The sequence below is a fragment of the Lithobates pipiens genome, unplaced genomic scaffold (assembly GCF_037356315.1).
Source record: "Lithobates pipiens isolate NorthernLeopardFrog02 unplaced genomic scaffold, aLitPip1_a1.2 Scaffold_19, whole genome shotgun sequence".
In the NCBI taxonomy this organism is placed as follows: domain Eukaryota; kingdom Metazoa; phylum Chordata; class Amphibia; order Anura; family Ranidae; genus Lithobates; species Lithobates pipiens.
In genome coordinates, this window is record NW_027507764.1 from 249165299 (window position 1) to 249185249 (window position 19951).

Consider the following 19951-nt stretch of genomic DNA (forward strand, 5'->3'; position numbering starts at 1 on the left):
TGTCAGAATACAATGACACAGCGGGGAGGATTCCCCCATCTACCTTGCTTGTGTGAATGGGGGAATCTGTTCAACCAGCGATCTAATAAAAAAAAAAAAATCTATCGCTAGCCTAAGGTAGGGGCATCTAAATGCAGGAAATAGTGATCTGGGAGGCATTATACAAGTATATTTTGAGTCAAAATACCTGGGGCTGCCTCAAACATGCCTCTGGTAGAATGGAGGAAATAGGACTTATATATATAAAAAAAAAATTATGAATAGAAAAACATGATTAAAACAATTTACAAAAAATACTATATACAATCAAGAGTTATAGCTGTACATTGTTCATAGAAAAGGTTTCAAGAGGTCCATGAACCCAGGAGATCATAAGGGGCACCAAAATGTAGATCTTGACGCAGTCCTCATCAAAATCTACATTTTGGTGCCCCTTATGATCTTTGGGGTTCATCGACTTCTTGTAAGAACAATGTACGATTGTAACTCTTGATTGTATATAGTCTTTTTTGTAAATTGTTTTAATCATGTTTTTCTCTTAATACAATGTTATTTTTATTATAATTCCTGCCTAATCCTTGGGAACCAAGATAGTCCTATTCCCTCCATTCTACCAGGGGCATGTTTGGGGGCAGCCCAAGGTATTTCATCTCAATATCAAACCATAATGGACAATGGTACCCATCCCCAGCTTTTTCATTAACTAGATTGAGTTATTTCCTTAAATTACATGTATATAGATATTATATTATATCATGCTCGGGAATTTTGGTGTCCACATTGCTCGATATTACATCCTATGTATCACAAACACATTAGCAGTCTTTCCATGTGAGGTACAGCTCTCTATTTCAAATGATAAAAGTACTAAGCACCATTTCCTGTTAATACTGAAGTGTACATGCCTCTTGAATGGAGGGACTGTACAATTCCCGCATACTAGATGGAAGATTCTAGTATAACAAGTCTCACATGATACACCACCGAACTGAACTGATTACAAAGTCACAGCAACTTCCACTTCATTTCATAACGTCTATCAACCCCGCCCCAAACCCCATCTTAACCCCGCCCCGATACAGCCCACTCCTACTCCCTCTCCCTATAGAATCCGTGTAGTTGTGTAAGTTGTGCCATGCTCCTGTCACTGTAACCCCGCCCACTCAGTGTTATTCCCTTCCTGCTTCCCAGGCACATACATTAACCCACAAGTTTCTTATTTACACACTTCGTGATACTTTCACATGGAGAGCAAAGTGACAAACAACAGTGACACCATGACACTGGAAGATCTCCTCTCCTTCTCTAACTTCCAGGAACTCTATGCAGAGGACTATGGCTATGGGGGCACCATCAATGACATGAGAAAGAAGGAGTTCAGCAGGATTGGAGGTAAGATTTCTCTTACAAAAGGTAATCAGAGAAGCTCAAAAACTCACCCAACTAGTCAGATTATACTGCTAACAAGTGTTCTGACATGCGGCATATGTAGAAAGCATTGATCATTGATCTGTCCAAAGGACTTTTGAGTGTGTATATACACACACACACACACATATATATATATATATATATATATATATATATATATATATACACACACACACACACATATATATACACATATATATATATATATATATATATATATATATATATATATATATATATATATATATATATATATATATATATACATACATATATATATATATATATATATATATATATATATATATGGATAGATAGATATCTCTATACACACACACACACACACACACACACACACACACATATATATATATATATATATATATATATATATATATATATATATATATATATATACTGTATATAATATATAGTATTTGCAGGCTCGCTGCATTGTTTTACAAGTGGACAGGCCAATTGTTTTAAGGGCCTGTTCACACTATAATGCACATATTCAGCAATAAAAACACCTCCTTCGCCTGCAGTCACGTGCATTTATGTGCGTTTACATATTAGGGATGCTTATTTGGGAAAAAAAAAAAAGTTCAACTAAACATGGGTTTTAACTGCAAAACATTTTATAGCGTTTGTAACCAAAATCAAAAACACTACAATCACACAAAAGAGACAATTCCAATGAAAATAAATAATTCATTACACCCACTTCATTATAGGTATATATAAAGAAATCTCATTCTTTTCTTTTTTTTTTTTTTTTTTTTCAAGCATGAGATCTCCATCTCGATGAGGTTTAGGGATGTCACGATTCACTTTAAAATTTCAATTGTGTAGGAACATATCTTGTTTTCAAAAAATTTCTAATTACATTGTTATCCAATGTAAAATATTTTTGTGGCCACACAAGCATTCAATCAAATATATAAAAAATGTTGATTGACGTGTCAGATAATAAATTGCTTAGTGTTGTCATAATTGATAAAGGTAGAACCTTTCACAATGATGTCACTTTCAAAACATGTAAGGCAAGGAAATGATCCAAGTTCCTGAGTACCGAGTAGGAAGGTTAGTTAGCCTTAGCCCCCCGTTGACATTGGGCCGATTTGACATGTCAAATCGCAGCCTATTACCGGCAACAGCAACCATTCAAATCGGTCTGATGCCAAATTTGTGGCGCCACACCTATTCTTAAAAGCAGTTCCTGCACTACATTTGCCAATTTCGGGGCGCGATTTCAATAGACATCTGTGTGTTTCTATGTATTTTTCTGCATAGTTTTTTTTTCTATTAAGGCATGTTTCCTCTATTGTTGTGGGTGAGAGGTGCATTGTGGTGAGGTGCATTTATGCACCTTTCGGCTGGGTTCACACTGGGCTGAACTCGCACAGTTTCATTCCTGCTTGTCAGTTCCGACTTCAGGGTGATTTCAGAGACATCTGTGTGGGCTCCCGAATTAAAATTGCATCCTGAATTAAGATATGGTCATAACTTACATTTATAAAATATCATCACATCTTTGTTTTCAGCATGTAATCTCATAATACGATCTTTTTCATGAACAAGTACCTCATTGCTAACTGATGCAAAATAATCAATACTATTCCATTCTGGCCGATCAATTCCGTTGGCTTTATTATGATCAAAATTCAGTCTAAAATGATTGCATAGGAATTTAAGGCTATTTGATTGTTTGCAGATTCAATAAATGTTAAACACACATTGAATTGATAGAAAAATCCGAATCCTGTATGGCTATTTTGAAATACATGTACACAGACGGGCAATTAGCCCCTTCACGCCACCTTCCAGCTGCCCTTTAAATGGCTTCTGTATAACATGATGGGCTCCTGTTCAGAAGCCAAGAACGAGAGTTGTATGTGACATCTACATTATCTTACAAAAGTGAGTACACCCCTCACATTTTTGTAAATATTTTATTATATCTTTTCATGTGACAGCACTGAAGAAATTATACTTTGCTACAATGCTGTTCCCTCAAAATAACTCAACACACATCTGTTCATGTCTAAACAACTGGCAACAAAAGTCAGTACACCTAAGTGAAAATGTCTAATCCCAAAGTGTCAAAAAGATTTTGTGGCCACCATTATTTTCTAGCACTGCCTTAACCCTCTTGGGCATGGAGTTAATCAGAGATTTACAGGTTGCCACTGGAGTCCTCTTCCACTCCTCCATGACGACATCACCGAGCTGGTGGATGTTAGCGATCTTGCGCTCATCCATCTTCCATTCGAGGGTGCCCCACAGATGCTCAATAGGTTTTAGGGCTGGAGACATGCTTGGCCAGTCCATCACCTTTACCCTCAGTTTCTTTAGCAAGGCAGTGGTCATCTTGGAGGTGTGTTTGGGGTGCTTATCATGTGTGAATACTGTCCTGCGGCCCAGTCTCTGAAGGGAGGGGGGATCCTGATCTACTTCAGGATGTCACAGTACATGTTGGCTTTCATGGTTCCCTTAAAGAGGAAGTAAACCCTGATGAGTTTACTTCCTCTTTCATTCCCTGCAAAGGTAAAGCATAATGGACTACTATGCATCACATAGTAGTCCATTATGTGTCACTTACCTGACACAGGAGCCAGCGAAGTCACCACTGTCCCCTATAGTCTGGCGCATCCATCTTCTCGGTGGGTCTTGCTGCTCCGCCGCTGTCATTCGGCAAAACCTCAATGATGCGCACGGGAGCCGCCACTCGCGGCATATCGCAGTTGAGCGCGGCGCGCTCAGTGCGCCTGCGCCGTAGACATTGGTGCCTGTCTTTCAGCAAATATCTCCTAAACCGTGTAGGTTTAGGAGATATTTCTTGGACCTACAGGTAAGCCTTAATCTAGGCTTACCTGTAGGTCAAAGTTGGTTGTAAGGGTTTACAACCACTTTAATGAACTGTATCTCCCCAGTGTCGGCAGCAATCATGCAGCCCCAGACCATGACACTCCCACCACCATGCTTGACTGTAGGCAGTCTTTGTACTCCTCACCTGGTTGCTGCCACACATACTTGACACGATCTTAACCAAAACAGTTTATCTTGGTCTCATCAGACCACAGGACATGGTTCCAGTAAGCCATGTCCTTAGTCTGCTTGTCTTCAGCAAAGTGTTTGCGGGCTTTCTTGTGCACATCATCTTTAGAAGAGGCTTCCTTCTGGGACTACAGGCATGCAGACCAATTTGATGCAGTGTGCTGCTTATGTTCTAAGCACTGACAGGCTGACCCCCCAACCCCTTCAACCTCTGCAGCAATTCTGACAGCACTCATATGTCTATTTCCCAAAGACAACCTCTGGGTATGACGTTGAACACAAGCACTCAACTTGTTTGGTCAACCATGGCGAGGCCTGTTCTGAGTGGAACCTGTCCTGTTAAACTGCTGTATGGTCTTGGCCACCGTGCTGCAGCTCAGTTTCAGGGTCTTTGCAATTTTCTTATAGTCTAGGCCATCTTTAAGTAGAGCAACAATTATTTTTTCAGATCCTCAGAGAGTCTTTGCCATGAGCTGCCATGTTGAACTTCCAGTTACCAGTATGAGAGAGTGAGAGCGATAACACCAAATTTAACACACCTACTCCCAATTCACATCTGAGACCTTGTAACACTAACAAGTCACATGACACCGGGGAGGGAAAATGGCTAATTGGGCCCAATGTGGACATTTTCACTTAGAGGTGTACTCACTTTTGTGGCCAGTGGTTTAGACATTAATGGTGTGTTGCGTTATTTTGAGGAGACAGCAAATTTACACTGTTATACAAGCTGTAGACTCACTACTTTACATTGTAGCAAAGTGCAATTTCTTCAGTGTTGTCACATGAAAAGATTTAATAAAATATTTACAAAAATGTGAGGGGTGTACTCACTTTTGTGAGATACTGTAAGTGCGCTCTAAGAACACAACCTCAGGCCGCTGTGGATGCTTGATGAGGTCCACCTCTACCTGCAGCCACATATACACACATATATATATATATATATATATATATATATATATATATATATAAATATATGTGTGTTTACACTGTCGGCAAGAGATTGAGAATTTAAGCAAATCTTGGAATAAAAAAAAAAAAAACGGATTTAACCCTTTCATTGCTTCAATTATTCAAAAAATGTTTGCATGTTAAAATGCACCAAATTACTTAACCCAAAATGTTCTAGGCTTGTGGAATAAAATGGTGGTAGCTTTAAATATTTATTTGACATGATAATTGCATTGCTTTTTCTCAAATCTATATTTTTGGTTAAAAAAATACACTTTTTGAATTTTAGGGTGCACAAACACAATATAATACATAATCATTTGTTAAAAGTTAAAAAAATAACATTGAATCAAATAAACAGTAAACATATTTAAAAAAAACACAGTACCCACAATTGAACAGAAGTGATGCCTTAACCCAGGGGTGTCAAACTGGTGGCCCTGCAGCTGTTGCGGAACTACAAGTCCCATCATGCCTCTGCATGTGGGAGTCATGCTTGTAACGGTCAGCCTTGCATTACCTCATGGGACTTGTAGTCCTGTAACATCTGGAGGGCCACCAGTTTGACATCTGTGCCTTAACCCTTACGCTGTCACCAACATATGTTACAGCAGCCAGGAATGAGTAACTCTGAGAAGCTGGCTGACAGATGGAAGCATTTTCTTCCACATACCCTGGGAAAGTTCCCCTTACCTGTGTGCAACTTTGTCATTTTTGCCAGGCTCTGTGCTGCCATCAGCAGTCCCCGGACCAACATGGCAGTTTCTGCTGGGTAGTGGGGAAGGAAACCAGGGAACTTCCATTTGCTGATCTCTCTACCTAGTAAGATCCCAGAAGTCCCTTGTAAAATGTCACTTCTTGATCCAGCTGTCACTTTCCCCAGCTGCTGTGGTTGGAGAATAAGTTAATGGAGTGTTATCTGACTGCCACTAGCTTCAGTGAAAGGCAAGTGAGACATCAGGGGTCTTTTGGGGCTGCTCTGTGCAAAACCATTACATAGAGCAGATAAGTATGACGAGTATTGTTTTTAAAAAAAAAAAAAATAATAATAATAATAATAATAATATGGGCTTGCAATCACTTTAGAGGCTAAGTTCACCTTTCTAGAAAACAGCCTTTGCAGTCAAAGTAGATATAAAAAAACAAAAAAAAATACTGTCCAGCTTTATAAAATGTTTATTACTTTTATTGTCATATTTGTAGGCCATTTTAGCCCCTGTAGAAGGCTGGCTGAAAAATTCTCATTTAGCAGTCCCCTTGTCCCGCCTTGTTGCTAGCTTGTGAAAACGATTTGATCTGCACTCCAACCTTATAGAAGTGGAAAACAATGGTTTTTGGGAGGAAGAGGGTTCCGGAGAAGAGGGCTAGTGTTTTTAAACTGCGCCCTAAGACTTGCCCTTACTGTAGCCTACTGAAGAGGTGTTTGTATTCCAGATCGTGGAGGTGTGAAGAGACCATGCATTTGGAATTAGCCTGTACCTGTAATCATTTTTCTTTTATGAGCATCTTAATGGATTTTAATAATAAAGTGATGTCTATGGTACTGCGGTGGTTCATTTACTTCTTTTTTGCCCCTTAGCCCCAGCTTTATTGTACTGGTGTGTTTAACACATACTGACACATTACAACATACGTGAATAGGTGATTTGCCATTGTGACCAAACCAGTACATTAATGCATACACGTATAGATTTTAGTTTGAAAATTTGAAATGCTTGACCAACATTCGTCCATTCAGCAAATGTACAAAGAATTTTCGTACAAATTTTCTTGTCTGAAAATCTACTAGTGTATGGTCAGCATTAGGCTAGGGCTACATGAGCAATTACATCTCTTTGCTACTAAAAAATGTAATCACCTTGTTGACAGTTGGCATTATTTGTAGTACACTTCAATTAGTGTGAGGCTAAAAAGATAACTTCCAATAAGTACATTCTAAATGCACTTGATGTGCAATGACTTCCATTTTTTATAACATGTTGCTGCTCATTTGTTCTATTGATATGTATGTTCACGCAGGAACCAAAATACATTATTTTTCTTTCTCTAACGTGCATTCAAATGAAGCATGCATCACTGTCATTCAGTGGATACCAATACAATACATTGGTGTGAACTGGGCCCATTGGAAACAATAGATTTGATAAATTCTGTATTATAATAATAATAATAATAATAATAATAATAATAATAATAATAACTGGGCCCATTGGAAACACTAGATTTTCTAAATCCTGTATAATAATAATAATAATAACTGGGCCCATTGGAAACAATAGATTTTATAAATCCTGTATTATAATAATAATAATAATAATAATAATAACAATAATAATAATAACTGGGCCTATTGGAAACAATAGATTTTATAAATCCTGTATTATAATAATAATAACTGGGCCAGTTGGAAACAATAGAATTTGGCTTAGCAATGCAGCCCAACATACGTGGTGTGAATGGGCCCTTAGTTAACAGTTTTAATCCTTCTCTACTTTATCTGCTGCAGATTGTAAGCTCTCAGGTGCAGGCTCTCCCAAACCCTTTTGTATTTTATTGTATTGTTAGGCCCCTTTCACACTGAGGCAGTCTTCAGGCATTTTACTGCTAGAAATAGCCTCTAAAAAGCGCATGAAGACTGCCTCTTATTCGGTGCAGTGTGTGCTTTCACACTGGGGCAGTGCGCTTGTGGGACCTTAGAAAAAGTCCTTCAAGCAGCATCTTTGGGGCAGCTTAGGAGCACTGTATTTAGCACTCCCAAAACGCCCCTGCCCATTGCACTGAATGGGCAGTGCTTTCACAGCACCTTATAGGAGATTTGAAAGCACTGCAAAACTGGACTTTTTTTCCTAGGTAAAAACTGCCCCGCTTGCGACCGAAAAGTGCTGCTAAAACACAGCTAAAGCGCCGCAAAAACAAGTGGCGTTTTAGCGCTAACAGCAAGGCTCTGCAGTGTGAAAGGGGTCTAACTGTACTGGCTCTCTTTTATAATTTAAAGAGCTCCACAAACTGTTGGCGCTATATAGATTCTGTATAATAATGATAAAAATGGTCTGAAATGGTCTAGCTCTCCTATAGTACATCATGCACTGCACTAACCAGCTTACATAAGAACATGAGAATGCACAATACTGGAGAAAAACAAAACAAAAAAAGGAAGGCGCACTGATCTAGTGCATTACCATAAATAGAGCTTTATTGAAAACAGAAAAAAATAGCAAAATGGCTACTCACAAACGAGTACTGATAAAAGGCATAATCAATACAAATGGACACCAGAGTGCAGGAGAAGTTGTCTTTTTAATGCACAATACTGCACAGTGTTTCCTGAAAGAGTTCTCAGAAAAGGTGTGTTTGACTGATAGACATGATAGAGCAAAGTGTTAGTGGAAAGGAGCTTATGTGAATAAACAATGGTGTCATTCTGATATAATAGATATGGGGAGAGTAGAGGATGTGTTTGGGACTTTAAATACACCTCTATGTACACTCAAAAAGGAGAATATTAAACCAAAAGCTTTTCTAAAAGAACATAGTTTTTGTTTTTTTATACAATGTAAAAGATGCAGCACCAACATAGCTGCATAAATTACAACAATAGGTGCACTAATCCTTAGGAAGGGTTAACGCTTTTCGCGGCTGGGCCGCTTCTTCAGGTATAGTGCAATAGAGCAGGCTATTGATAATAGTAAAAACAAATCTATTAAAATAAAAAAATAGAGTACAGATCAATGTGATAATTGCATACAACTATTATGCATTGTTACATTTTAGTCATATATTTGTATAGTATAAATAGAAAATAGATGCGCAACCACCTTGTCCCCATGTTGATGAGGATAAGGGCCTCTTCCCGACAACCCTGGCCATTAGTTGTCGGGGTCTGCGGGCGGGGGGATTATCAGAATCAGGGAGTCCCCTTTAATAAGGGGGCCCCCAGATTCCGGCCCCCTACCCTATGTGAATGAGTATGGGGTACTATGTACCCCTACCCATTCACCTGGGGGAAAAAATTGTACATAAAAAAACACAACACAAAAGAGAAAAAGAAGAAGGCGGCGGCGTCCGCTTCAAAGAAGGCGGGCCAACGCTAGTTAAAGAGCTGAAAGAAGAAAGCGGAGGCCTGGCAAGAAGAACCGATGAGCGGGACAAGACCCCCAAAGAGCGGGACAAGACCCCCAAAGTTGGAAGAAGACCCCTGGACGGTGGCGGCGACGAAGGAGAAAGCCGGGCTCCTCCACTAGTAAAAGAGCTAGCAAAAGAGCAGCCCCCCACCTGCAGACCCCGACAACCAATGGCCAGGGTTGTCGGGAAGTGGCCCTTGTCCTCATCCCTCATGGGGACAAGGTGGTTTGGGGTGGGGGATGCAGGGCATCCCCTTTCCCAAAGCACCCCCCATGTTGAAGGCACGCGGCCTGGTACGGCTTGGGGGGGTGGTGCTCGCTCGTCCCCACCCCCTTTCCTGACCAGCCGGGCTGCGTGCTCGCATAAGGGTCTGCTATGGACTTTGGGGGACCCCCACACAGTTTTTTTGGCATAGGGGTTCCGCTTTAAATCCATACTAGGTGACGGGGCTAGCAACGTGTCAATCTCGCTGATGGAGGCAGCGACATTGATTTCCTTCGCTATTTCCGTCTACCTGGAGCCACGTTCAAAATGAACGGACTTTTCTCTGTGTGTGGGTCCGTTCATTTCAAAAGTTTGGCGGACTAGCACACAGATGGGCAGATTGTCTGCCGGACTACCAAGTTCGGCGGACAATTTTGAGTCAAGACTTCTTTCTAAGTCCGCCGGACTTTTGGGAAGAAAAAGTCCACCGGGGCCCACATACAGGCAGATTGTCCGGCGGACCAGAAGTCCGCTGGATAATCTGATTGTGTGTAAGTGGCATTATAGTCTCTGACAGGTGTAGAGATGGTGTGCAGTTCGTTCTCTCACAATAGAAACACAACTTAAATCTCCCGTGAATGATGGTGTCCGTGGGTTTTCTCTGCATCAGTTTTCGCACCAATGGGTTGCAAATGTGGAGTAGGGTCAATCAGCTGTTCTAGCCACAGAGGTCCCTTTGTATTTTAGTAACCTCATTAATTTGATTATAAATTACTTACAGTGGTAGCTTGAGTTTGACTATTTAATGGTAGTTTCCTGTTTGCAGCATTATGTGTGTGTGTGTGTGTGTGTATAGAACACCCTTCACATTTTTGTAAATGTTTTATTATATCTTTTCAAGTGACAACACTGAAAAAATTACACTTTGTTACAATGTAAAGTAGTGAGTGTACAGCTTGTATAACAGTGTAAATCTGCTGTCCCCTCAAAATAACACACAGCCATTAATGTCTAAACCACTGGCAACAAAAGTGAGCACTATTATTATATACTATAGCATTATTTTCCAGCACTGCCTTAACCCTCTTGGGCATGGAGTTCACCAGAGCTTCACAGGTTGCCACTGGAGTCCTCTTCCACTCCTCCATGACGACATCATGGAGCTGGTGGTTGTTAGAGACCTTGCGGTCCTCCATTTGAGGATGCCCCACAGGTGCTCAATAGGGTTAAGGACTGGAGACATGCTTGGCCAGTTCATCGCCTTTACCCTCAGCTTCTTTAGCAAGGCAGTGGTCATCTTGGAGGTGTGTTTGGGGCCGTTAACATTTGGAATACTGCCCTGCGTTCCAGTCTCCGAAGGGAGGGGATAAAAATATTCTGCTTCAGTATGTCACAGTACATGTTGGCATTCATGGTTCCTTCGATGAACTGTAGCTCCCCAGTGCCAGCAGTACTCATGCAGCCCCAGACCATGACCCTCCCACCACCATGCTTGAGTGTAGGCAAGACACATTTGTCTTTGTACTCCTCATCTGGTTGCCGCCATATGCTTGACACCAAACCAAATACGTTTTTCTTGGTCACCTCACACCACAGGACATGGTTCTAGTAATCCATGTCCTTAGCCTGCTTGTCTTTAGCAAACTTTTTGCAGGCGTTCTTGTGCATCATCTTTAGAAAAGGCTTCCTTCTGGGATGACAGCCACGCAGACCAATTTGATGCAGCACGGCATATGGTCTGAGCACCGGCAGGCTGACCCCCCACCCCTTCAACCTCTGCAGAAATGCTGGCAGCACTCAAACATCTATTTCCCAAACACCTCTGTATATGACGCTGAGCATGTGCACTCAACTTCTTTGGTCGACCACGACTAAGCCTATTCTGAATGGAACCTGTCCTGTTAAACCGCTGTATGGTCTTGGCTGCAGCTCAGTTTCAGGGTCTTCAGGGTGAGCCACTGAGACGCTGAGATGGCCGCTCCCCATCCCTCCACAGCTCATTGCTCCAATGAGCGTGGAGAAGCAGAGAGGAGAGATGCTGACTGACAGTCAGCAGCTCTCCTCTCGGGGATCTGTGAAAACCGAGCCATCGGTGATGTTCAGTAGCTCAGTTCTCAGTGCAGAGACGGCGGGAGACAGATACAGCATCGGTCTCATGCTCCATCCACATAGATAAGTATTAATCTAAAATAAAAATAAAAATCTCATACTTCTCGTTTAAGTTTGACATAGGTTAACCTATGCCACAAATATCAGTAAGTGTATACTAGTGACCAGATGTTTATACTGGGTTATTTGCATTTCTTTGCACATACTGGGCATTCTTAAGCAGGTAGGTTTATTAATTCCTCTAGATAAACCAAATTAGAACACTTTCACTTTTTGTGTTGTGCTCTAGGGCTAGATAGTGGGTTTAAACTCCCTTGGATGTGCAACCTTTGTAAGCACAGATAACCAGTCCAGTAATGTCTTGGCAAACAGTGGTGAGTTTATTTATGCTATTTACAAGTGCTGTGGGTGCTTCTAAAGAAAATAAATTACATTTTTAACAAAACTTAGCCATGTCTCGACTCTTGCTACGCATTAGTAATCCTAATTAACAGGCTGCCCAAGCCTATGGTTTGTTAGCCTCCACATATAGTGTTGCAGTTTCCACCAACAGATATGACCTTTCTGCATTCCAGGCTGCAGGGCTCTGACTGTGTTCCCCAGGTGAGTCTAAATTTCCTGACAGGGAGCTGTGCAAAACGAGTAGATGAGAGGTATTGAAAGGTATAAGAAGGAAGCCTGGGGTATATGTAAATCCCAATCAGGACTTTTCCAAGCTCTTTGTGAAACCCTCTTCTATAATGTGTTGAGTGCAATTTGACCATTACGGTGTGTTCTGCACTAGCGCTTAGGCCTCATCCACATGGAGCGTACTAAAGTGTACATCCATGCAGGGTTGTATTTACCCACACAGCGATGCATAGGTGTCCCTGCATCCTCATGCAGGTATTCCCATGTCTACCATGTCCCATGATGTCAATTGGGATGCAGCAGCTGCATGGACACAGGCGCTGCTTCCAATCTGACACCTGTGCAGTTGTATGACCAACCTTACCCCAGCACAACTGCGGTATTCAAGATTCAGAAACTGAAGACTGGTGCTCAGTCTGGGGCATTCATCTCCCAAAGCATAAGTCCATAATGTATAAAGCCGGCCACTCATAGCATGCAAAACCATTTCAAAAGTTCTGACATATATACTTTTCTAACTCACTCAACCGGGGAAGGATTCAATCAAGGGTGCATGGCCCTGGATGACTGCTGTCTGTGTTCGGAGCCATGCACCTGCACAGATGTCAGATTGGGAGCAGTGTCTGTGTCCATGTAGCCGCAGTGTCCCAATTGACATGAATTGGACAGCCTGCATGAGGATGTACAGAACACCTGTGCATGGCTGTGTGTATAAACATGGCCCTGCAAGGACATACGCTTTAGTTTGCCCCATATGAATAAGGCCATACAGACCTACCCAATTGGATTATTCATCGCAGTGAAGACCGAAGTACCTGAAAATGGACCCTAATCATGGGGATTGTTTTCTAAGATGTAGTTAAGAAAGGTTGGAGGACAGCTTAATCTATCCATAGTATTAGCTTAAGACTGTGTACTGACAAAACGTAGACTGTTTATATTGTCTTTTAGCTATGTACATTTGAAATGCCAAGCTTGCACCCCAGTAGTCTATTAGATCAACAAATATACCTATGGCTATTGGACTTAATTCTCTTTGCATGTTAATTTTCCAAAACATACTCAGCTATGCCTGCTGCAATTGCTTTTTATTTCCCTATGTACTGTATGTATTTGTTTTATTTTGGCTGGGATGCTTAGGTTACTGTAAGGACAAAGGCTACTGGCTGTTTATTACAATGCTATATGAACATACCTCCACCCATGCTACTATTATTGCAAGAAGAAAGCGTGTCAGCTTCACTTGTGCTGTATGTGAGGTGTGCAGGAAAGCAGATGTGACAAGAGAATAATGATCCTGGTATATATAGCAACAAAAGTCTGAACTGTTGGTAATAAATTCTGGGCTCTAGGAAAAAACAATAGGGCTTTTAATTAATTGCTTTTATGATTAGCTAGCAAATTAAGCACCATAAATATTCAGACTTATGGGCTTTAATACTTTGAGTCACTGATCTAAAATAGGTCAATTAGTATCTTAGTTGTTGGAACTGTCCTTAACAAAGCAAACAACATTCATACCTATGTAGCACTGACCCCCGTAGGAGCTGCTGGTTTTATTGGGCTTACCGTTACCTTCCTGAACTCGCCTCTGTCTAGGGGTTCCCGTGGTAGATAGCCCAAAGAAATGCAGAAACTGACACTGAATCTTCTTTTGGGTTATTTATTTAGAAGATAACACAGTCTCTTATATGGAGGGTAGAGGGTTAAGAGGAAAGTTCAGGTACTTTTGGACTACAAAAATAGAAAGTCTCTTATAGAAGAAATCCAGAGAATTACCGTTTCACAGCTGGATTCTCACAACCTCCGGATAGACCTCCTCTCACTAGGCCTAGCAGCCGGTGGGGTGTTAAGTAAAGCAAAGTCTCTGCCACAGACTTGGATATAGAACACGTGAGGAAAAGTCTCTGCCACAGACTTGGATAAAGAACACTTGAGGAAAATATCCAAAAAGACTTGGATATAACTGAGGGATGTAGACAAAAATTTAGACAACTATCATAAAGTACCAGTATCTCTCAGCCGGTCCGGCGATACCGTATGAATGTGGATCTATAAAGTGTCCTTCAACTGAGCCTCCAGACTCCTTCAGAGAAACCACCCTTACGCATGGCCTTCTCCCGAAGAGTCCCCCCCTGGATACTTCTCCAGTTGCTGGGCCTCTCCTCAGATGAGATGGCACCAGACCACCCTTGGATCATTAGGCCCTCAAATCCATTCAGGCCTGTGCCTGCAGTTGCTTCGCCTCGAGTTATCCAGCCCAGAGGCTCGGAATTGTATGGGTCCGCACCCCATGCCAGGAGGGCCATGAGGGCTGGTCAGGAGGACCAGGACCAAGCAGACAGAAAATATCTTCTGGACCGGAACCCTGAAGCACGTGATTGCAGTACCTTAAATACCACCTCCCAGAGTGCACAGCAGGAGAACACTCCCACTGGGCTGGTTCTGAGAAAACGTGGCACTCAATACGCCCAACTAGACTGCATTCTACCACTTGCTGGCGGTGACAGCGACACCTGCAGCCAAGGAGAACTCAGTGCAATCCAGCTACTGGTACCAAAGCCATAATTTAGCAAAATTAGACCCAAAACCCAACTGTGGTTTTAGGAATATTAATTTTCAAAAACATATAGCGTATGCTCGTCAGGAGCCAGCACTACACCTACAAAGGTTTATATGTTGTCCTTTTCTGCGTTTGAGTCTTTTCTTATGAATTTTTTTTTGAGAAAACAAGCAGAATATCCATATACTGTACATTCAAATTGCCAGCCTGCCACCACAGAGGTCAATTATATTCATAAACACATGTATGGCACTACTTTCAAGCAGTTTGGCACATATTGCCTTATAGACTGAATTTTATTTACTTGTTAAATACCCCGGCACATTCAGGAATACCTCCTACAGTTTGTTTCCATCCATAAGTAGCTCAGAGTATTTGTTTTGTGGGTGAAGTCATATCCCACTAGCAATCCTGTCGCCGGTGGAAAATTGCTAGGGGCAGTATTACTAACAGGACAGTTTACTTGTTCCTACAGAATATAATATTGGTAAATATAGTTTAAAATGATGTGTTTGTTAACTGTCACTGCTGTTAATGCCCAGGTCTCATAAGAAAATTTAGATACCATATGGTTAGTAAGTACAGTCATGTGAAACAGTAAGTTGTTGACCTTTTCAATTAACTTTAAAAGGCCAACGGGGTTTCATTCAAACAGACTAGAGCTGCAAGATTAATCACGAAGAATCGAAACTGCAATCTTTTTCCCTTCCTGATCTTCATAACAGTATGTCACGATCCTTTCTAACAAGTGCAGAGAGTTCTCACAGCTGGAAAAAAAAATCCAGGTAGCCTGCCAAGCTTTATCACAGCATGCGAATAAGTAGAAACAACGTATTATTTCGTTCTTTCATTAAAGGAAAGAACTCGAGTAAATGTATGTAAATGGGAGGTTTAACCATTTGAATACCAAATCTTTTCTGACATTTGTTGCTTGCAAGTAAAAATCATTATTTTCTGCAAGAAAAGTACTTGGAACACCCAAACATGATATATATATATATATATATATATATATATATATATATATATATTTTTTTTTTTAGCAGAGACCCTAGAGAATACAATGGTGGTTGTTGCAATATTTTATGTCACACCGTATTTGCACAGCAGTCTTGCAAACGCAATTTCTTTTGGAAATATACACTTTAATGAATAAAAAATAATAATAATAAAAAAAAAACTGAACAGTAAAGTTAACCTATTGTTTTTGTATAATGTGATAGATGATGTTACACCGTGAGAATCACAAGAGAATCGTGATCTTTATTCTAAGTTCTAAAAAAGTTCTGATTCTCATTTTAGCCAAAATCGTGCAGCTCTAAAACAGACCCTACAGAAAAAGGTGATATATTAAAATGAAACACTATAATAAGGAACACCTACATTTTCAATCATTAATTTACCGAAATGATGAATTGAAGTAATGTTGTATTGTGGAAAAAGTAACCACACCCTTGGCCTAAATAATTCAAATATACTTCAAGCTTTAGAAATATATAGGTATTAAGCAGAGGAGGACTGGGCATGTTTGCCTTGGTAGGCAAAGAGAACCATCTAGCCCTATTATGGTAGCAAAAGACTTCTGTGGGCTAAAGGAAAGCTGGCCATAGATGGAGCGAAATTCGGAAAGCTAGGTTCACACTAGCATATGTTTTGAAAAGCGATGTTTGGTGGATCACCTTTCAGAGTTAGCTAAGCAACATTCTGCAGGTAATCTTCCTGAATGCCTGTTTTTTATTTTTTTATTTGCACCAATTTAAAATGGGTCTAATGCCAAGTGGTCAGTTCACTGTTGCAGTGGGACCCCATTACTTTGAATGGCCAAGACACTGGATGCTGCCTGTCAACTCAACAAGCCATTTTATATTTGGTGAGATGTGCCTCCTTCAGCTGTATTTTATACTTGAGGTACGGGGCTGGTGGGTGGTAAAACAGCAGCTCAGCCACCTGTTACCGCCCACCCATGTGATAAAGGCTTTAGAGCGTTGCAGTGCCAATCAATGACACCTCACCACACTAAGGTAACGTACATGCTTTGCAACACACCACAATGCATGGTATTGCAGTAAAGTGCTCTGTGGTGTGCTGCATCAGAAAAAAAGTGCATTCTGGTGCGTTAACCCCCATTCAAATGAATGAGCTGCCTTAATGCATTATACATTAACATACAATGCCTTTAATAATTATTCCTACCCCTTTACATTTTCCACATTTTGTCATGTTACAACCAAAAAGATACATTTATTTTATTGGGATTTTATGTGCTAGACCAACACAAAGTGGCACATAATTGTGAAATGGAAGGTAAACGATAAATGGTTTTCAAAAAATATGTGAAAAGTATGGCATGCATTTTGTATTCAGCCCCCTTTACTCTGATACCCCTTACTAAACTCTAGTGGAAACAATTTCCTTCAGAGGTCACCTAATTAGTAAATAGAGTCCACCTGTGTGTAATTTAATCTCAGTATAAATACAGCTGTTCTGTGAAGCCCTCAGAAGTTTCTTAGAGAACCTTAGTGAACAAACAGCATCATGAAAGCTAAGAAACACACCAGACAGGTCCGGGATAAAGTTGTGGATAAGTTTAAAGCAGGGTTAGGTTATAAAAAAAAATATCCCAAGCTTTGAACATCTCATGGAGCACTGTTCAATCCATCATCTGAAAATGGAAAGAGTATGACACAACTGCAAACCTACCAAGACATGGCCGTCCACCTAAACTGACAGGCTGGGCAAGGAGAGCATTGATCAGAGAAGCAGCCAAGAGGCTCATGGTAACTCTGAAGGAGCTATAGAGATCCACAGCTCAGGTGGGAGAATCTGTCCACAGGACAACTATTCGTAACGCACACGCCACAAATCTGCCCTTTATGGAAGAGTGGCAAAAATAAAGCCATTGTTGAAAGAAAGCCATAAGAAGTCCCATTTGCAGTGTGTGAGAAGCCATGTGGGGGACACAGCAAACATATGGAAGAAGGTACTCTGGTCAGATGAGACCAAAATTGAACTTTTTAGCCTAAGAGCAAAACTCTATGTGTGGCGGAATCATCATGAACACACCATCTCCACAATGAAACATGGTGGTGGCAGCATCATGTTGTGGGGATACTTTTCATCAGCAGGGACAGGGAAGCTGGTCAGAGTTGATGGGAAGATGGATGAGGCTAAATACAGGGCAATCTTAGAAGAAAGCTTGAGCTATCTTGCAAAACAGAATGGGCAAACATTTTCCTCTCTAGATGTACAAAGCTGGTAGAGACATGACCAAAAAGACTTGCAGCTGTAATTTCCATGAAAGGTCATTCTACAAAGTATTAACTTGGTGGAGTGGAATATAAATGCATGCCACACTTTTCAGATATTTATTTGTAAAACATTTTGAAACTATTTATCATTTTCCTTCCACTTCACAATCATGTACCACTTTGTGTTGGTCTATCACATAAATTCCCAACAAAATACATTTATGTTTTTGGTTGTAACATGACAAAATGTGGAAAATTCCAATGGTATGAACACTTTTTCAAGGCACTGTACTGTACGTTATGATGCACCACATTCAACAACATAGAAAGGTGTGAAGGAACCTGGTTTGCTGTCTCCTTGTACTTGGCAAATATCCAAGAAAACCATTGTTGGGCAATTCCGACATCTACTAATGCCGCGTACACACGTAGCCAACTATCTGACGGACTTAGTCTGGCGGACTTCCCGCCAGACTGTCCGTCTGACTTTCCGAACGGGCTACTTGCCCACACACGGCACTTTTTCAGCGGACTAATACGGTGTACTAAGTCCGCCATACTATCCGCCCTACTTTTGAAATGAACGGTCTCGCCCACACACGCAGAGGAAAGTCCGCTCATTTCGAGCGCGTTTCCAGGTAGGCGGGGCCCGCGAAGGAGACGTCGCTGGCCCCGCCACCTGGTATGGACCAGGTCCACATCAGACCCTTGTCCAAGCACGCTACCCGGCCGGCCAGGAAAGGGGGGGACGAGCGAGCGTGCCCCCCCCCCTGAGCCGCACCAGGCCGCGTGCCCTCAACATGGGGGGTGCCTTGGGGAAGGGGGGTCCCCCCACCCCAAAGCACCTTGACCCCATGTTGTTGAGGACAAGGGCCTCTTCCCGATAACCCTGGCCGTTGGTTGTCGGGGTCTGCGGGCGAGGGGCTTATCGGAATCCGGGAGCCCCTTTAATAAGGGGGCCCCCGCATTCCCGGCCCCCCACCCTATGTGAATGAGTATGGGGTAAAATGTAATGTCAATGTAATGCTATAAACAAAAAAGCTAAAAAAAGCTAAAATTTGGTAAAAAACGCAATATTTTTTACTTTTTGCTATAATATCCCCAAAAAATATATAAAAAAGCATTTTTTTTCCTCAGTTTTGGCCGATACGTATTCTTCTACATATTTTTGGTAAAAAAAAAATCGCAATAAGCATATATTGATTGGTTTGAGCAAAAGATATAGCGTCTACAAAATAGGGGATCGTTTTATCGCTTTTTTATTATAATTTTTTTTTTACTAGTAATGGCAGTGATCTGTGATTTTTATCGGGACAGCGACATTATGGCGGTCACGTCGGACAATTTTGACACATTTTTGGAACCACTGGCATTTTTGCAGCGATCAGTGCTATAAAATTGCATTGATTACTGTGAAAATGTCACTGGCAGTGAAGGGGTTAATCACTATGGGGCAGTGAAGGGGTTAAGTGTGTCCTAGTATGTGTTCTAACTGAAAGGGGGAGGGGACTGTACAGGGGAGATGACAGATCGTCTGTTCATACTCTGTATGAACAGACGATCTGTTCTCCCCTCGGAGAACCGGAAACTGTGTGTTTGCACACACAGATTCCTGTTCTCAGTGTGCCCCTAG

General features: G+C 41.3%; 1 protein-coding gene across 1 annotated transcript in view; it reads left to right on the top strand.

Annotated features, from left to right (window-relative positions):
* Positions 1-1159: 1159 nt before the first annotated feature.
* MOCOS (molybdenum cofactor sulfurase) overlaps positions 1160-19951 on the top strand; it is a 752911-nt gene continuing 734119 nt past the window's right edge. Inside the window, exon 1 of the mRNA XM_077491912.1 lies at positions 1160-1392. Within this exon, the coding sequence (XP_077348038.1) occupies positions 1245-1392 (148 nt within the window). The 5' untranslated portion in view covers positions 1160-1244. The remainder of the gene's footprint in view (positions 1393-19951) is intronic.